Here is a 19522-nt window from a genome sequence, read left to right on the forward strand (position 1 = left end):
TGAGTCTGCTGCTGAAGCAGATGGGAATGGTAGGTCAAAACACCTGGCGTCTCCAAGGCTGGCCTAAGGTGCAACTTCTGTATAGTTCGTTGAAAGGGAATATTTGGCAACAAACAGTGTCGAGTGTTTTCTCCAGCCTATTTCAGCAGCTTTTAAGCAAGCAGTAGGCAAAGTGGAGTTTAAAAACAACAGACTAAAAGATGCATTTGCCTAGCCTGGTCTATTTATGCTACAAAATAACATAAAGGCAGCTCACAATATTGCATGATTAAGCAAAAACCTAATTAGAAGAATGATCCATCAGAATTGAAGTATCTAATTAGGAGCACGCTGAGACATCTCCTTCAGAAATGCCTTCTGTGGCTTTGGAGAGACTGTCTAGGAACCTTCCTGCCATTCTGAGTCACTGCACAAGCAAGCGAGTGGGTTGTGGAGAATATTCTCTTTATTGGTTGCACTGTTGTATCTACAAGTGAATACATTTAAATATTTTGGCATAACATCTTCAGTGGGTCAAAAGCAGTGCCAAGCCGCTTGTTTGTTAGCTGACAAAGACAGGAATGTCATCAGAAAGATTACATTGCATGCTGGTATGGAAGGCAGTGTGTACCAATAAGTAGTGCAATCCCATGTATGTCTACCCAGAAGACTCTCAGGTAAGTACACTTAGGGTTGCAGCTGCAAGTTGCATTGACCTCAGTGGAGCTTATTTCTCAATGACATGTATAGGATTGCACTGCATTTGGAAAGCAGTCGCATCATTAAGGCTTGCACCTCCAAGACATCCCATTTTAGAGCCATTCACCCCTCCTGAACTCCCTTGCCTTCCGGTACCCTCTCCCAAGAGACTTTCCCCTGCCTGGCCTTCAATTGACTGAAGTTGGCCCTCGAGAAGTCCCAATTCCTAAATACTTGACTTATCGCTCATCCCCATTCTCCTGATCTCAAAGCTTAGGATGGAGTGGTCACTCGCATCCAGAGCTCTCCTAATCTGAACATCATCCAACAGATCCTCCATTGTAGTGTTGCTAATTCTCTTTTGCTCATTTTATTCTGAGCTTTTCTGCAAGAGGCTGTTAATCTGCTGTTGGTATGTTTCATCATAGAACTGAGATCTGAGCTCCACACAGTGTTTCCTTCCTGCTTCAAGGCTACATAACGTCTGGGCAAGTATGCTGGTATAGCAGAATATTTCAAGTACACACAGGAAATTGAGCTTTCTTAATTAAATGCAGCATTTTCCTGCTTTTAAAACACACACATGTTCACCCAAAAGTGCTGGTTAGACAAGGAAACAAAATTGGAGGGTCACAATAAATTATCAAACTTTATTTTGGTCTATCTTGGTCACAGTATGGCATTATAATAAGAAGAATCAGACACTAGTTCTTTGTGTCTTGCCCATTATGGAAATAAGTAAATTTCAGGCTACAGGATCTTTGGCTAAGAAATGAATGTACTTGAGGAAAATTGTTCCCCTTCCATCTTCTTAACTGAAGATATTGGGCATTTTTCTTGTCCCAAGTTTTCCCACCACCACTCCAGCCTGAGAGATTTATAACAGCTGACAAAAGAGCTAAACAAACAACCCAAAGGCCAGACTCAAAGGAGTCCCCACGTTAGGGCAGATGTCAAGGCTCTGGAGAAGATGATCATCTAACAAACCTGTAAACAACCATGAGTGGAGAGTGATGAACGCATGATGCACAATTTATGCAGAGAAGCTCTGAGGCTCCTTTTAATCTGTTTTAGGTCTTAAAATGGCTTTATTCTTTTATTTTTAAACTTTATAGGTCAGACCTCCTTTTTGTAAACTGCCCAAAAAGTTTCATTGGATGTTATAGAACTGAGGTAAATTAAATAAACCATGAAAGAACTAAACCCTGGTTAAAATTGACTTTTGGAGGAAAATGAAAACAACAGTGTAACATGATTGATTTTTTTTTAATTATTTTTTGGCATCCCTATGTGGCTTGAAACAGACAAGCTCGTCAAATTCCACATCCATCAAAGATCACTGTCCCTGTTGTGCAGGAAGAATATGGTGTTGTTTAATATGTGTGCGCTAGAACCAGTACTGACTGACTTGTAGTGCTGTAAACAAAATGAAATTTAAAACATCAATTTAAAACACTTCACCTTTCCTGCTCCCCAGAAAAAAACTTATTTTTCTGTCCAGTATTATCTAAAAGAAGAATGCACTTGCAAATCCCACTGTAGAGAAAAACAGAATTCTCTAGTTTTTCCCCCATCCTGTTTTCTCACAGATCCAGGGCTGACTTCCAGATACAAGGTCCATTTTTGGTTCTGCTGGTAAGTGTGCATCTATTTGTTCCTTCTTCCAATTACTTCTTTTGAACCATTTGTGTTGTTCTTTATATCTGTGTTCTCCTGCATGTAGATTCTCAATTTCAAGCAAACAAGCATTTTGTTCCCCCACATGCAGGAAAATGAGGTGGGGTGGGGGTTATGTTTCCAGTCAAGCCATATAGTCAAATATTACCTGTAAGCAGAAGGTGTGCATAGGTTGTATTACTTTAACTTGAAGTTGAGGATCACATTTTTGAATGTTCCTTTAAGATTAAAAAAAAAAAAAAAACAAGCCACACTGCAAATAGAAAACTAGGAAACAAAGGATGGATGTATTTGCATTCGTTTCACAGGGAGATTTGTTTTTACCCAGGGGAGTATTCCAAAGTAGCTTTTTCCACCTCTGACCTGAAGTGACCCCTTCATTGCATTCTAATCCCATTCAGCCTAAAAGGCCAAGGCAGGGACAGGCATCTTGGCGCCCTCCAGTAACCTTGCCACTGCTGTAACCTTTATTGGCCATATTGGCTGAAACCAATGGGACTTATAGTCTACAACATCTGGAGGACACTAGGCTGCGAGTCCCACATGCTAAAGTTTGCTGGGGTCTGCTCACAAGAGCAAAAAGGTAAGATTTCAGTTTTTGGTCCAGAATCTTGATCCCAGGAATCAATGAAGCCTGAGTTCTTTCTCCTGCCCATTCCCCCTGTCCTCTGTCTTGGCCTGCGGGAGCACATACCTGCCTGCACCTAGTGGAGAAGGGCAGATGGAAAGACCAGAGGAAGAATGGTGAAGAGAGGCTGTAGCTGCCTTCAGGTTCAGTGGTGTGTGGCAAGACGGGGGGGCAGGGATGGGGCAGGGGATAGGACTTCCACATTGCACACAGCAAAGCTGATGAAAACAGGCTTCTGTGGATAGCATAAAGGACCTAATACTCACAAATGGTTCATGTTGCCAGTTCAGAGCTGAGCTGCTGCTGGCAGGGCCCCTTCATCTCTTAACAGCAGCAGGACTGTCAGACATTAGACAGGTGACATTTTTGTCCCCCACCTTGGAGCTGCATTGATGTGAAGGGGTGGCCGGTGACACCATCCCCAAAGCAATTCAAGGACACTATGCCACAATAGAGTGTGTTGGATAGTTCCTGTAAAGCTCAAGACTGCGCTGGATGAGGGGCTCCACTGACAAGTGAGGCCCATTCTGGGAGTGGGCACACTGGGGCCCATTGAGGTCCCCTATGTTTGGTGCCACCTGCACTTTGCTAGGCCTGCTTTTGAGGGGCTCAGATCTTTTTTCCCATACCACCAATAGAAAGCTTTCTGCTCAGCCTAATTGACATCCAGTAGAAATGGATGGGCATCGCATGCATAATGTCATGAGCTAGGTGTCCCCTCCCAAACAAGACAAGCACTTCAGCTATTAATAAAAGAGTATTTATTCCTTACAGCAACAAAGTATTCACAAGCTCCAAAACATGCACTCCAGGTGGAAAGTTGACCTCTCGCTCTGACCCTATTCGCCCAAAGCTTTGCTTATGATAGGTGCGTCGACAGGCCTTTGCATCTTACATCTCCAGAGGTGTCTCCTCCCAAGAACCTCTCAGCCTGTTCTCCATCAGCTTCCTTCCCACAATCAGGAGTGGGAGGGGGCTCAGTGGTTGTCCTTGAACTGCTTTGATCCAGCGCTGGCTCACCAGGAGAGTTTGGGCCACTGAGGCCTCACTAGTCACTGAAGCCTCACCTAATTCTCACAACCCATGGGCTAATGAACTCACACTCTTCCCCCTCTGACCCTCCTTGTCCTACATTGCCTCCCTGCAAAGAGAGGCAATCTGATTCCCAGCAACAGCTCAGCTCATCTTGCTCCTTAACCTTGGCATGCCAGCAATGCAATCCAGCCCTTCTTCATCTAGCTCACTTTTGGAGCCTCAACTTTCTAGCTGTATTTCTAAAGAAGCGAACCCATTTGCCACACACTTCAATGCTGTCAGTCAGGTCCTGCTCTCCATACTGTCTGTGGTGGGAAACATGATGCCCACAGCATTAAAGGAGCCAGTTTTCTGGGGGAGTCCAAAGGGGTGGGGAGCTTGGCTCTGGCTCCAAGTTGGGCATGTGGGTCAGTTATTTGCACTGTACATTCTCCTTAAACAGGTTTTTCCACCTCTTTGTTACTGCTCTGACCCAGGGTCACAGCACAGCCCTTGAGAAAGGAAGCAGGCAGAGAATGCTGATTGTCTGGAAAATTTCCCATAAACTTGTCTCGCCAGTATGTTAATGGACATAGGTTTCCACTGATGCTACATCCTCTGCAGATTTCCCTTCAACTTGCTGGCTGCCTCATGTGCCTTATCCCAGGTTTGCCTGCTTAACAGCTTCCCTCCTGTGTGTCCTGTTGTTCTCAGGTTCAAATCTGCCTTGCTTGTGCCCCCATCCTGATTTTACCAGAGGACTGGCCCTGTGAAGGCTTAAATATCCAACTTACATCCTACAAACACCACTTATACCCAATAGTGGGACAGCACTAATACTTCCAGAGGATCTTGCCTTTACCTTAATCTAAGATACCTCTACATAAAGCTAAAAGATGTCTAGTTTCTGTGATACCGGTTATGTAGTACTCTGCATTTGCCAGCCCCTCTTGGATGCACACCTTAATGTGGCGAGGGGGATTGAGAGCAAGGTTGAAGCTGAGAGCAAGGCTACCAGGGGGGCAGACACTCTCATTAGGCTGGCTTCATAGCAGCTCACCTCAGGCAGAATGGCAAGGCTGAGGCACCAGACTAAGATGCAGCCTCCCTCTTCAGGGAGAACAGCTACACCAGCAGAAACAGGATGGCTCTCCTTGGTGGTGGTGGGGGAGGAGGAACTCCTGAAGCTCAGCTGCTGGGCAACAGCAGTGCTCGAAGGCGACACCGGCAGGGATCTTTCACAGACAATGGCAGTGGCAGTGGTGTTCAGGCTAACTCTGGCTAGTACAGCGCACAAGAAGACTATGGAACACCACTTCTGCATCTCCTTACCTTAAAAACCCTGCAACGAAACAGTCCAAACTGAAATAAGAGACAGTGCTAGTAAGTGAGACCCCAGGTTGGAAGGCACTCAGCCAGACTGGGGAAGGGCAAAGGACCAGTATGAAAAATGCTGTCATTAATGAGGCAATTAGATCAAAGCGGACAGGAAGTCTAGTGCTGACTTGCCCAAAAATGAAAGTCCAGTGCTGCACAGCTCATACAATTGGCACATGGAAGGTGAGAAATATTAATCAAGGCAAACAGGAAACCATAAATATACATAAACAAGCATAAAATGTTTTTCTCTGGAAATGACAAACTCAGAAGTGGAGCAACCCAAATACTGAAACAAGATGTAGCACAGGCAGTAAGGGGTGATAATGCAGGTCTGGCAGAATAATAACAGAACTCATAGAAGACCTATCAACAGAGCCATCATTCAAGTCTGCACTCCAACAATAGATGCTAAAGAATAATTTGAAGCTGTTAAGCAGCTGTCTAAGAGGAAATTGATAATAGATCAAAGCAAGACATGCTGATAATGACTGAAGCACAGAAGTAGGAAACAAAATGGAAATTGTGGGAGAATTTGACCCAGGGATCAGAAAGGGAGCAGGAGCACCACTCACATAATTCAGGACAGGACCAGATGGCCCATATTGAAATCAAATAGATTATGTGAATAGAAGTAGGAGATGGAGGTCTTTTTTTCCTGCCAGACAAGTCCAGGAGCAAATTGTGGTAGTGACCATGAACTCTTCATATCAAACATCAAAGTAAAGCTGAAAAGGATCACTAACAAAAGCATAGTTCCACAATGCAACTTCAGTAACATTCCTAATAAATTTAAATGCCCCATAAGGAACAGATTCGCATTGTTGTTGTTATTATGCGAGCCAGAAGAACTGTGGACTAAAACTGGTGGCATGATTATTCAAAACAAAACAAAAGGCAATTGCTGTAGCAAATAGAAAGAAAACTCTGATGGATTACAGAAGAAATGCCAATTATTGCTAAAGATGGGTGAGAAGCAAAAGCAAAAGATACCAAAATAGGATCAGAATACTTAATGCAACTTTTCAGCAACTAGCACATAAAGACAAAAAGAAATACTATAGTGGCCAGTGGGGGGAAAACAGAAGAGAACAAAAGAGTTAAAATGAGGGACCTCTTTCAGAAGATCCAAGAAATCAAAGGGAAATTCAAACCTGGATTAGGAATGCTGAAAGACCAACAGGGGGACATACTGCCTAACCTGGAGAAGATAAAGAGAAGGTGGAAAGAATATACAGAGGGAGATGAAAGGATGACAGAAGAGGAAAATGGCAGAAAAGGAAGAGCCTGCAATATCTGAAAGCAGAGTGAATGCTGACCTGAAAGCACTTGGAAGAAAGCACCTGGAGTAGAGAGGCTACCAATAGAACTATTCCAAGCTGCAGAGACAGAATCTATTCAAATTCTAACATGAATAAGCCAACAAATATGGAAAACAAAACAATGACCCACAGTCTAGAAGGGTTCAATAAACATTCCAACCCCGTGGAAAGGAAAGACAAAGGAGTGCAGCAACTACTGAACTACTGCACTAATTTCCCATGCAAGCAAAGTTATGCTCAAGGTGCTGCAAAGAAACACTGTCACCCTATATGAACCACAAAATGCCTGACATTCAAGCCAGATTCCAAAAAAGAAGAGACACTCTAAATCAGCCTTCCTCAACCTTGTGCTTTCTAGACATGTGGGTACCACAATTCCCAGTCAATGGCTCTGCTGGTTAGGAATTCCGGGAGTTGTGGTTCCAGTGCCTCTGAAGGCCATTAGGTTAGGGAAAGCTGCCCTAGATTATATTGCTTTGGCTACTGAAGCACACCAAAGAAATTCAGAAGAAGGTCAGTCTATGTTTTATTGACTAGAGCAAAACCTTTGTGTAGAATGTGAGAAGCTCTGGATGTTACTGAAAAAATGGGTGTGCCTCAGCATTTGACTGCAAGCTATCCTTAATTTGAAATTGCTTGTAACATCTTAAACAGATGATTTCTGCGTAGTTACATCCTAATTTTTAATGACTCACATGGGTGGTGCTAATATTTTGTAAGGAAACTGCAATCCCAAGGAGCGATTGTATGCATGCATCTCAAATCTTGAAGAAAAGTATTTTTCAATGATCTGTCTCCCCTGCCCAGCTAGACAAGATTCTTTTAGCTTGATGTGAAATTTTGAAAGGAAAAATGCCTTGTTCAATTTCATTAGGGCAGGCAGCAGATAGATTTAGATCTACTGGTAGAGGTCTGGATGATTTACGGTAGATGAGCAAGCATTCCATTTCTCTGTTTTCGACAGTAACAGAAAAAAGTGCACACCTCCCCAAGCCAAACTGCAGAAAAGAAGAAAGCTTGAGGAAATCAGGATTGGAGTGGAGTGGATTTTTGCATGAATGGATGGTGAATTCTATTCAGTTGTACTCCTCAGAACAAATCCCTGACCGAGGACTCTTGAATTCTAAGTGCGTGGCTTTTTACCAAGCTTCACTTGTTGCGTCTTGCAGTTCTCTTTCCTGGGAGACAAAGTTGAGGGGGTGGGAGTCTGCTTCAGTGGACTGTCTCCGTTCTCTCAGCATTTGTAGAAGAAACACGCATGCTGAAAGCAGCTTCGGGGCAACAACCTCTGGTGCTTTTCCTTACAAGCCAAAACCAAACAACTATCCCAACCTTTGGACAACAGAAAGTTCATGGCACTACCTGCCAAACATTATTAGCCTTCTTATCACTATTCTTGTACTGCACATGCAATATTCCAGGGGTGCCTGTTACTTCTCTGATCGTGCACAAGTGGCCTTCTCCTTGTGCCCTTCATATGCAGTGGACAGAATGTCTGCCAGCCATTTCTGACTTCCGTGCTCTCCCTTCATGCTTCACCTAGGTACTCAGTTTTTCTTCCACATTCGTAGAGTGCTGCTTGTTCATCACACAGCTAAGCATGCATCAGTTTTCTCTTTTTTAGAAAATACGCAGCATGTGTTTGTACAGGGTGGGAGTGATGGCAGCAGGGAGAGACCTTTATAGGAGCCAACCAATGTATTTGATGAGCATGTTTGCAGACCCTGCTTTCCCTGAGCTTGTCCACCAGTTTCCCCTGAGCTTTCCTGCTTGTTTGTAGCACACAAATTGCATGGAACATCCTTTCAGAGTGACCCAAAAGCTCAAATAAAGCATTGCTTCTTTGCAGCCGGAGCCACTTGCCCTGGGGGAGAATCTTCCATCAGTGCTGATCAGAACTCTGGGACAAGGGTGGTAGGGCCCCAGGAGGGAAGAGTCACACTCTCCTACCCACGTGCTTTGGGCACCTGATACCACTCACTGCGCCCAATCACCATGGCCTGCTGTTGTTACCAGGGGAAAAATGCTAAACACATCCATGCACATAATGTCATTCTTGTTTTGACCCACAATGACTTTATTAAAAGTCAAGACTGAGCTGAAGTTGCTTTAATTAGCTCTTAGGAGCTGTACAATGTACCTGCCAAAGAATGGAAGCCTCAAGTTTCCCCCTCCTTGGAAAATTAGAGTTATGGTACACTGACTGGTTTATTTGTCCTTGTACCCTCCCCACTTTTTAAACTATGAACTAAGACAGCTACACATGACTCAAATATTTGATATTATACTAGGTTAATAGCTAAATATAAGTCTTCCCAAAGAGACAACATGCTGTACTCTAATTATAAAGCTCTAATTATAATAGACCTTCATCTGCATAGAAACTCAGAGCTGGAAGGAAGAGGGTCAGGCTGCTGCTTTGCAAAAGAAACCACTGATTTTTCTGCCTAATAGCCGTGTCACAACTGTCTTCCTTTGGAATGGGAGATAAGACAGAGAAGCATACAGGCGAGTGTGTTCAGTGGTACTTGCTCCTGAGTAAGAGTGTGTAAGACTACAGCCTTAATCTCCTCTCCTTGGAGGAACCAGGAGAACTGCTCCTTCTCAGTGCTCTTGCCAAAATGCAGGCTTTTTGAGGAAGCTGTGCCAGTTAAAAAGGACACAAAACTGGTGTACTTTTTTGGTGCAGACTCCTTAGCAGGGCTGGGCAACTTGCAGCCCTCCAGATATTTGGCCTAAAACTCCCATCAGGCCTAGCCAGCACTGCCAGTGGTGAAGGATGATAGGAGTTGTAGGCCAAAATATCTGGAGGATCACAGATTGCCCAGTTTTAGAGAAAAGAGCATGGTGGAAATTGACAAAAATCTCGGTTTTCAATTTGTGAGGAGGAAACAAAAACTCAGGTTTGTGGGAGAGATGAACCTCTGTTACTTTATTGTCTGGAGCCCCAGTACCTGCAGTAACAAACAATGATGCGTTACTGGGCAGAGGGAAACTCAACTGCAAGATCTCAGCCCATGTGCAGGCACTTTTATAAACTGCTAGTCACATACACCAATACAGAGTGTTAAATTTCTAGATAATCTTAGTACAAGAGCATCCTGATGTCTTTAGGCATGACATAATGTTCTAAAACGATCAGAAATACTGTCACAATAGTATGGAAAACAGTACTGATTGCTGTATTGATAAGTCAGTCTAGCAAATTCTTGACAATTCAGGTCAGCCAGGTTAGCCTGTTTGCACATTTATTTTATTTATTTATTTTATTAAAACATTTCTATGCTGCCCCATTCGCCGAAGCCTCGGGGCGGCTCACAACGTAAAGTAAAATACAAAAATAACAATATAAAAATAACAATACAAAATAAATAACAATATAACACATGCAAACATGTCTGATGGAGGAAGCATGTAGGAAGTCTGGTTTGAGAATTGCACTCAGGCTTGCCTCTGTGAGACTTAGGAGGGCCCGTTCGGAAGCAAATGGGTGCCATTGTTTCAGCTCTGCACAAGTGCTAGCCTCCAGAAGTTTCCCAATCTAGCTAATAATGCCATCTTCTTAAGGCAACAACAGTGACCTGGCTTGGAAAGCTGTGCCATGTGAGAAAGAGGTGCAGATTTGGGTTTATAACGCATAGGCACATATAACATTTTTTCTGCCAGGATTTATCTAAATTTTCCCAACAAGTTGCCCCTGCAAATGACAGGAGGCATCCAAAAGCAGGCAGCCGTATTCAGAGATCTCCCTGACATTGCAGAGACCAGTGTCAGTAGTAGCTAAGTGAAATATCACCCACTGGGAACAGAAGGGAGAAGCAGATATTCCAAGCTGGGTTGTAACCATCAGCATCTCTAACCTTAATTTGGAAAATGGCCCTGGAGCTTGCTGGCCCCATAACTTATGCACAATCTGGTCACTTGCTCTGGCACATGCTGTTCCAAGTGCACTTACATTACATCGTTTGACTTAGTTAGCAAAGAAGTTAATTGAGCTTAATGAGGTTGAGTGCCCTGTGGAAACTTTCTGGAACGAGATGTTCATGAAATCTCCCAATGCAAAAAAAAGCTGTGCTTGCTTTGAAAGGTTGGCATCCTTGCATCTCCTCAGGGTCCCACAGTTGTGCTTGTGACACGCCCTTTGATTCAGGACATAGCAGAGGAGACTTGCACTCATGCTGTTATCTGCTTATTTAATTAATTAATTTTTATACTGCCCAACAGTTGAAGCTCTCTGGGTGTTCCACAAAGTGGTAAGATAGTGCCAGCAGTAAAAGAGCAGCCATTCCTTTGCTGCTCTCCTGTCCTGCTGTGGTGGCTGGAAGAGAGTGGCGAGGTGGAAGAGTGGTGGGAACTGTGTGCTCATTCCACCTTGACAGGCTGCTCTCTTGCTCCCTTCTCAAAGCACCACTGCAGATGTGACTGGCCCTGCATGGTGCCCCATGGTAAGGGGCACACGGCAGCATAGATGGCCAGCCCTGGAAGTGGCCACTTCCCCCATCCACCCATCCATGTGGTTGCTATTGTCTCCATTGACCAAGTGGGCCACTGTTCCTAGAACCTCAGAAGAACTGCAACTTTATTGGCCACTTGGTGAAATTCGCATTTATTTTCAGGCACTTGCTGCTCAGCTGGTTTTAAAATGCTAGCTTTAGGGGTTCAAGCAGTGCTTCACCACTTGCCATTCATTCCTGCTAGGTGTCTTCAATCGCTGCTTTGCATGATTTTCATAAAGTGGACATGAACTGGGTCTCCACTTTTCAAGTCCATTTCTCCCCACTGTCCCATACTGCCAAGAGACTTCAGGGGATTCCAGAGGGAGGACTCTTAGTTCCGCATGTCCCAGAGATGTTAGGCTGCCATGCAGAAAGCCATATTCCATGTTTCCACCAATCTAGCCTATGTGGGTTATGGGATACACCGAAGGGTATCTGAAGACCTCCAAGCATGCGCAGGCTCGTATGGGGAGAGTTATGTCATTGTCATGATCACTCTTTCCTTTCCATTGGAAGAGAAAAATATTCCAGGCATGCAGAGAGTTCTTTTTAAAACTTTATTGCAATGAAGGGAACAGAAAGGAATGGGTTCCTTCCCATTTTTCTGTTCACCTGAGCACATGTTCACACCCCCCTTTTGAACCCTGCTCCCAGCCTCTTGTTCCCTCCTCCTTTCCCCTAATTGGCTAATAGAGGAAAGAGTTTACACTCTTTCCGCCCGCCTACTCTGTGCTGCCCCAACACCGGCCCTTCTTCCCAATCCAGCCCTGCCCCTGGTGGGCTACAATAGGCTCATTTTGCTCTGCCCAGCTTATCAATAAACAATGAGGAAGTATTTGGCCCTCCTGCCTACGTGCCTGTTTCCCCATACCTTGTGCTATCTGATTTTAGCCCCTCCCCTCCTTTGGGCTAAGTAATTTTCTTTGTTACCCTTTTAAATCTCTTTATTCCCTTGTTTCAAATCATCCTTTCACACCTATCATCATGGAGAAGTCATTCTCCCCACTTTGCAACCAATGTCTCCAGAGTGCACCAATGCCTCATTGGACTGTGTGGTTAAAGAAGCCTAAATTTGTCCTCATCTGGCATAGAGATAGGTGGAGGACTATCATAAGCAGATGACCCCGAAACATGGATGCCTGGGGAAGTAAACAAGTGTAGATGATTCTTCTAAAGCTGAGCTGCAGGTCCTCTTTCAGTTGAAGAGCCAGCTTCCATTTTGGAGGAGCTCCCTGTGCTGTATTCTAGCCTTGGGCATGGCTGGTGGCAAGAGGGTGGGGCCAGAAAACAAAGCCCGGGCATCGGAGGGAGGGAGAAGCATGGCTGAAAACATCAGCTTCACCATTCTGCTGCTTGGCAAGTGATTTAGGCAGCCATCCTATTCCTTCACCATGGCTTGCAAGGAGGGGAGAGCAAGTGCCTCCAGGGCACATCCTCTGCTGGTGCAGCCTTACTCCTTTCCTTTCCTCACAACCCACCAGAATGGCCACTGAATGCTGGTCAATCCTTGGTCAGTCTTCTGACCCTGGAGCTGCAGACAGCTTGATTCTGTCCAAGCCAGCTCTGAGGGCAGGGGGAGAGCACTCCAAAGTGGGAGGCCCTGCTCCAGCCCCAAAGCACGCTTCAAAAGCTGGAACTCTAAATTGTCCTGTGTCTACCTGGATTCTGTCTAGCAGCTACAGGATTGTGCCTTAAGCCAAGGCTCTCCAGTGGGTCAGTTCTGCATCTTAAGAGACATAACTGTGTTGATGGGATAGTGAGCATTTGAATTTCCCAGAACTCTGCTATTGCTGCCTGGCAAAGCATAGGCATCAGGTTTACAGAAAAACACCTATTTATGGATAGGATGTTGTTTAATTTAATTTAATTATTTTATTGAGGCGATATTCCTTAAGAAACTGGATTTAACTTAATTTTGCTTCCCAACACTTGCATTATGTTTGATGTACATCAAAGCTCTGCTTCTTCTCTGATTTCTGTTTCCATCTTTATACGAAAGTGTGCTGGTGCAACTGTAGACCTTTGATCAACAGTGAGTTTTCCAGCCATCCTGAAAGGTAGGAATGAATTGCTTTTTCCATTTTTCCTTTTCTATTTTGTTTCATTTATATGGATTTCTTTCTGCTTTTCCACATGACATTCACCACATTCATTTCACAGAAAGAGAGCTGTGGTCAGGGTCATAAAAAGGATAACGGGGGCTTCAGGAATAAAGTGTTCCAAGGAACATATGCCAATTTATGGGGCAGCCTTCTGCAACTGGGCAAGTTCCAGATATATTGGACTGCAATCTCCCCTGGAATCATTGGCTGGAGATGAAGGGAGTTATAATTCAACATTCCTGGAGGTTGCTAGGTTGGGGAAGACTGTTCTTTCAAGTAGCAAGGCAAAGGCACCTTGAGGAGGCATCTAGGATGAGGTCCTGCAGCAGAGACCAAAGACACAAAGTTTCAGCCTCTTTCCCCAACAGAACCTAAATCTCTAAGACACGCATATGAATCTGAGCTACCTCCCAGCCCTGGGCAGCACCCTCAGTGGTATCATCAGAGGACACGGCTACAATTAGCCATGCACAACCACCTTGACAGTCCTCTGAGATGTCTTTTGTCCAAGACAAATCTTGAAGGTAAATAGTTCTTTACTGGGCAAAGTTCTTTCTGCATCCTGGACCCACATGTATGGCCAGATAGTTTCTGCTATAAACTGTTGCAGCAAAGCATTCAGCGAGAGTTTGCCTTGGTAATCTCAGTCTCCCTGTTGTCTCCTCCTCCCCACCTCTCCCCTGTTCAAAAGACAGCTAGTGATGGTGACATCCGCTGACCTCCTGCAGTACGAAAACGACTTCATGGAATACATTGAGAACTATGAAGAAGATGAGTCACCTGTGTCCTATCTCAGCTGGGTCCAGATCATTTCTGTTGTGCTCCACAGTGTGGCCTTCCTCCTTGGCGTGCCTGGCAATGCCATAGTCATCTGGATCATGGGCTTCAAGTTGGACAAGACTGTGACGTCTCTCTGGTTCCTCAACCTGGCAATCGCAGACTTAATCTTTGTCTTTTTCCTGCCTCTCTACATCACATATGTGGTTCTGGGCTTCCACTGGCCCTTTGGGAAATGGCTATGCAAAGCCAACTCCTTCATAGCTTTGCTCAACATGTTTGCCAGCATCTTCTTCCTGACAGCCATCAGCCTTGACCGCTACATCCATCTGATCCACCCAGCCTTCTCCTACAAGCACCGGACTATCAGGAACACCCGTCTCCTGATTCTGACCACTTGGGTTTTGGCGACGCTCCTCGGAAGCCCAGTGCTGTATTTCAGAGACACGCTCGTGCTCCGTGAAAACATCACCATTTGCTATAACAACTTTGACCCAAGCAACATTGACCTCATTGTCCTCAGACACAACGTCTTGACATGGGTCAGGTTCATCTGTGGCTACCTCTTTCCTCTCATAACAATGATCATCTGTTACTCTCTTCTGATCATCCAGGTGAAGAGGAGCACGGCTCTGACCTCCAACAGGCTCTTCCGGACTGTTCTCGCTGTTGTGGTGGCCTTCTTTGTTTGCTGGACTCCCTACCACATATTTAGCATCCTTGAGCTGTCAGCTCACCATAATAGCTCCTTGCACGACTTGCTTCCAGATGCCATTCCTCTTGCGGTTGGCCTTGGATTCATGAACAGCTGCCTCAACCCCATCCTTTATGTCCTTCTCAGCAAGAAGCTGTGGTCCTGCTTCAGCGGGACACTTTCAGAGTTGGTGAAGCACACCTTCTGGGAAGTCAGCCACTCTGGGACAGTCAGTGAACATGTTCTGAATTCCTTGAGCCTCCAGGAGTCGGAAACCCCTGAGGGAGATATTCCTCCCAGGGAAACCTTGGCATGAGTGGCAGCCGCTTTCCAAAGTATCCACCATCCACAGATGTAGTTGCATTTAAAACACTCAGTGGTGAGTGTTTAATAGGATAGCCTTCTCCTAATCTGATGCTTCCCAGATTTGTTGGACTACAACTCCCAGCAACCCCCATGCTGGAAGTTAGAGTCCCACATATCTGGAGAGTTTGCTTTGGTAATCTCAGCCTCCCTGTTGTCTTCTCCTCCCCACCTCTCCCCTGTTCAAAAGACAGCTAGTGATGGTGACATCCACTGACACAATTGGGAGAAGGCTGACACAATTGACTGAACTCATGTTACCAGGGACATGTGGACTATGTGGAATCTGCTCCACCTGCATTTTGAGGATTGCCAAGTGCCTTTCATTCCAGCACCCACTCATTGATACAATTGGATTTTGCACAAAAGCACTTATGCAATTTCACACTTGCAAAAACAGGCAAATCTGCCAAAAAATAAACAGATCCTCCTCAAGTACGCATTTTCATGCTTTATGGGGGAAAATGTGCATTTCCGGTTGGTGGGTTTTTCCATATTGTTCTACAACAGAATTTATAGAGAAAAAGAGAACATTCCATGGGTCTGTGATAGTTATGTGATGTGGGAAACCAAACTTACAACAGTGCTGCCAGGTAGAGGCCAGACCAACTACAAGCTTCCAGAACATGTACAGAGTATTTTATAACCTCCTAGTCACATACAGGTACAGAGCACTTGATGACAAGATAAAGACATTATGATGATGAGAATCTGAGGTCAGCATATACAGAACAATAATGCAAATCAAGAAAACATGTATGTTACAATCAAATGGAAAATATTTCTGATTACAGTGTATTGACATTTCAATTGAGTAAATATCTGAAACTTAAACCAATCTTTGTGTCTGCTTAAACATGTAAATGCGAGCTGTTTGGAAACCATCCATAAGAACATGATCTCAGCTACCACTCCACTGGTGGGAGGGCTTTGCAAATCGCACCCTTCTGATTGGCTGTGACACATCAGCCACATACGTCTTGTCAACCCGATACTTCTTGTGAAAGCTGTGAATTCCTGGGGGGATTATGGGGCAGCATTGGAACAGTGAGATATGCTGTATCACTAGAATGCAATAGAAAACCAGACCTTTCCAGTGTATGTTCACTCCTGGTTAGTTGGATCAAGCGGTGAGGGGCAGGGAAGGGATTCTAGCAGCTTCTGCTTGCCTCCAAAATGGATTCCTGGATTGCTCTTTAACAAAACACACTAGACACCATTATAAATATGATTTATTTGAACCTCTTCTTCAACATGTCCAAAGAATGCTACAATCTCCCTGTGCTATAATCATACATGGGAGGCTGATATAAACATGCCCTTTCCTCTGCCACCAAAGTACGCTATATTTCAATGCTTGGAAATAACCTGATGTGCTAGCTATTGTTTTCTAGCATAATCATATGAACAAGTAAAGCACTTACCCCAGTGCCTCCACCCCTGTGCACATGCTTAGTGCTTGCTGAGGATGCATATGGTTATGTAAATTAAATGGGTAGATTTTGCTGCTTCCGGTGAGGCATGCTATTTATTTATTTATGTATTTAAAACATTTCTATGCCGCCCCCATTGCAACAAAGCCTCGGAGTAGCTCACAACATCCATAAAATAAACATAAAAATAGAATCAGTACTTTAAAAACTGGTACCATCTTGGCTATATATATTAAAATCTATAAATACAATGATAAATTAACAGTTAAAATAACTTTTAAATAAAAAGGTCTTCGCCTGGCACCGAAAAGCAAATAATGATGGCTCCAGGTGGACCTCTCTGGGGAGCGCATTCCATAGGTGGGGCACCACCGCAGAAAAGGCCCTCCTCCGGGTACTCACCCACCTAATATCCTTCACAGAGGGTTCCCAGAGAAGGGCATCCACTGCTGATCGTAGGGGGCGGGCATATATGGATGCAGACGTTCCTTTAAATAACCAAGTCCCAAGCCGTTAAGAGCTTTATAGGTCATAACCACCACCTTAAATTGGGCCTGGACTTCAATGGGGAGCCAGTGAAGTTGACGGAGAACTGGCGTTATATGAGAACAACGCCCAGTCCCCGTCAGCAACCTGGCAGCTCTATTTTGCACCAATTGAAGTATCCAGACTGTCTTCAAGGGTTGCCCCACGTAGAGCGCATTACAGAAATCTAGTCGGGAAGTTACCAACGCGTGGGTCACTGTCGCCAGGCAGTTGTTCTCCAGATAGGGACACAGCTGATGGTTCAGCCGAAGCTGAAGGAAGGCGCTCCTCGCCACCGCCATCACCTGAACTTCTAACGACAGCTCAGGGTCGAGGAGCACTCCCAAGCTGTGAACCCTGTCCCTCAGAGGGAGTGCAACCCCATTTAGGACAAGGCCCAAGTCCCCCATCCCGAAGCCCGAACCACCCACCAACAGGACCTCCATCTTGTCTGGATTGAGCTTCAGTTTATTGGCCCTCACCCAGCCCATTACCTTGGCCAGGCACCGGTTCAGTACAGCCACTGCCTCACCTGGATTGGTGGAGAATGAGAGGTAGAGCTGGGTATCATCAGCGTACTGATGACTCTGCAGCCCACACCTCCTGATGACCTCTCCCAGCGGTTTCATGTAGATGTTAAATAGCAAGGGGGACAAAATGGACCCCTGCGGAACTCCATGGCATAACTGCCATAACACAGAGCCATAGACCCCCGGCACCACCTTCTGGAATCGGCCATTGAGATAGGAGTGGAACCACCGCAAAGCAGTGCCTCCAACTCTCAATCCCGCTAGCCTATCCAGAAGGAAACTATGGTCGATGGTATCGAAAGCCACTGAGAGGTCCAGGAGAACCAACAAGGACGCACTCCCCCTGTCTCTCTCCCTGCACAGGTCATCGTACAGGGCGACCAAGGCAGATTCAGTACCGTACCTGGGGCTGAAGCCGGACTGAAATGGGTCCAGATAATCAGTTTCATCCAAGAGTGCCTGGAGTTGTCCCGCCACCACCCGCTCTATAGCATCTTGCCCAGGAACAGAATGTTGGCCACTGGTCTATAATTGGCTACCACCTCTGGATCCAGGGATGCCTTCTTCAGGACTGGCTGGACTACTGCCTCCTTTAAAGGGGCAGGTACCCGGCCATCTCTGAAAGAGGCGTTGACCACCTCCAGGATCCAGGTCACAATCCCGTTCTTGGCATTCTTGAGTAGCCAAGATGGGCAAGGATCTAGTAAGCAGGTGGTAGGACATACTTGTCCAAGCACCTTGTCCACATCATCAGGCCGCAACAACTGAAATTCATCCATCAATTGAGGACTTGATGGCGTCATTGGCACCTCCCCAATAGAATCTGATTCAATAGTAGAGTCCAGCTTGTGACGAATCAGCGATTTTCTCCCTAAAATGCTTGGCGAAGTCGTCACAGCGGGCCTTCGAGGGTGGCACCAGATCTTTCTTTGGGCCTGGATTTACCAGCCCCTGCACCACCTGAAAGAGCTCTGCCAGACAGCATTGTGAGGAGGCAATGGAAGCGGAGAAGAATTTCTTCTTCACCGCCCTCACCACCACAGCATAGGCCCGATAGTGGGCTCTTAAGTGTGTTTGGTCAGATTCATCCCGTGATCTCCTCCACCTACACTCTAGACGTCTCCCAACCTGCTTCATCGCCCATAATTCAGGTGTGTACCAAGGAGATGGACAGGGTCTGCCAGGTGGGACAGGACGCTTAGGAGCGATCATGTCAATAGCCCTGGTCATCTCCCCATTCCATAGTTCAACCAAGGCATTGACAGGAGCACCAGCCTTATCAACTGGAAAATCCCCCAGACCCTTCAGGAATCCATCAGGATCCATCCAACTCCGGGGGCGGACCAGCACAATCGGGTCCGCACCCTTACAGAGGGAAAGGCCATTCTCAAGCTCAAACCTCACGAGGAAGTGATCTGACCATGACAAGGGTGTCAAACATAAGTTGTTCACCCTCAGATCACCCTCTTCCTGCCCCATCAAGAAAACCAGGTTCAGAGTGTCTCCATGGGTTGGGCCACTGACGTGTTGAGACAGCCCCATGGCCATCATGGAGGCCATGAAGTCCTGAGCTGACCTGGTCAGAACCATCTCGGCATGGAGGTTAAAGTTCCCCAGGACCAACATCCTGGGAGTCATCAACACCAGGTCCAAGACGATCTTTGTCAGCTCAGGCAGGGAGTCTGTTGGGCAGAAGGGTGCACGGTACACCAACAGAATCCCCAGTCTGTTTCGGTCTCCCAACACCAAGTGGAGGCACTCCAGCCCTGGCCTCGAGAGAACATGAAGCCCCGAGAGAGAAATAGAAGCTCGATAAACCAGAGCAATCCCCCCTCCCCTCCCCTCCAGGCGTGGACGGTGCTGGACCAGATACGTGGGCGGGCACAGCTGTGAGAGGGTGACATCT

The 19522-nt window shown here is 45.7% G+C and overlaps 1 protein-coding gene across 1 annotated transcript; it reads left to right on the plus strand.

The window, feature by feature from the left end:
- The first annotated feature begins 13995 nt into the window (after positions 1–13995).
- On the plus strand, positions 13996–15130 carry CMKLR2 (chemerin chemokine-like receptor 2). Its single transcript, XM_044431653.1, has one exon. The coding sequence runs from the start codon at positions 13996–13998 to the stop codon at positions 15079–15081; it is 1086 nt and encodes a 361-aa protein (XP_044287588.1). The 3' UTR covers positions 15082–15130.
- The last annotated feature ends 4392 nt before the right edge of the window (positions 15131–19522 follow it).

Source organism: Varanus komodoensis, unplaced genomic scaffold (genome assembly GCF_004798865.1).
Source record: "Varanus komodoensis strain SLA01 unplaced genomic scaffold, ASM479886v1 scaffold23, whole genome shotgun sequence".
NCBI classification, from domain to species: domain Eukaryota; kingdom Metazoa; phylum Chordata; class Lepidosauria; order Squamata; family Varanidae; genus Varanus; species Varanus komodoensis.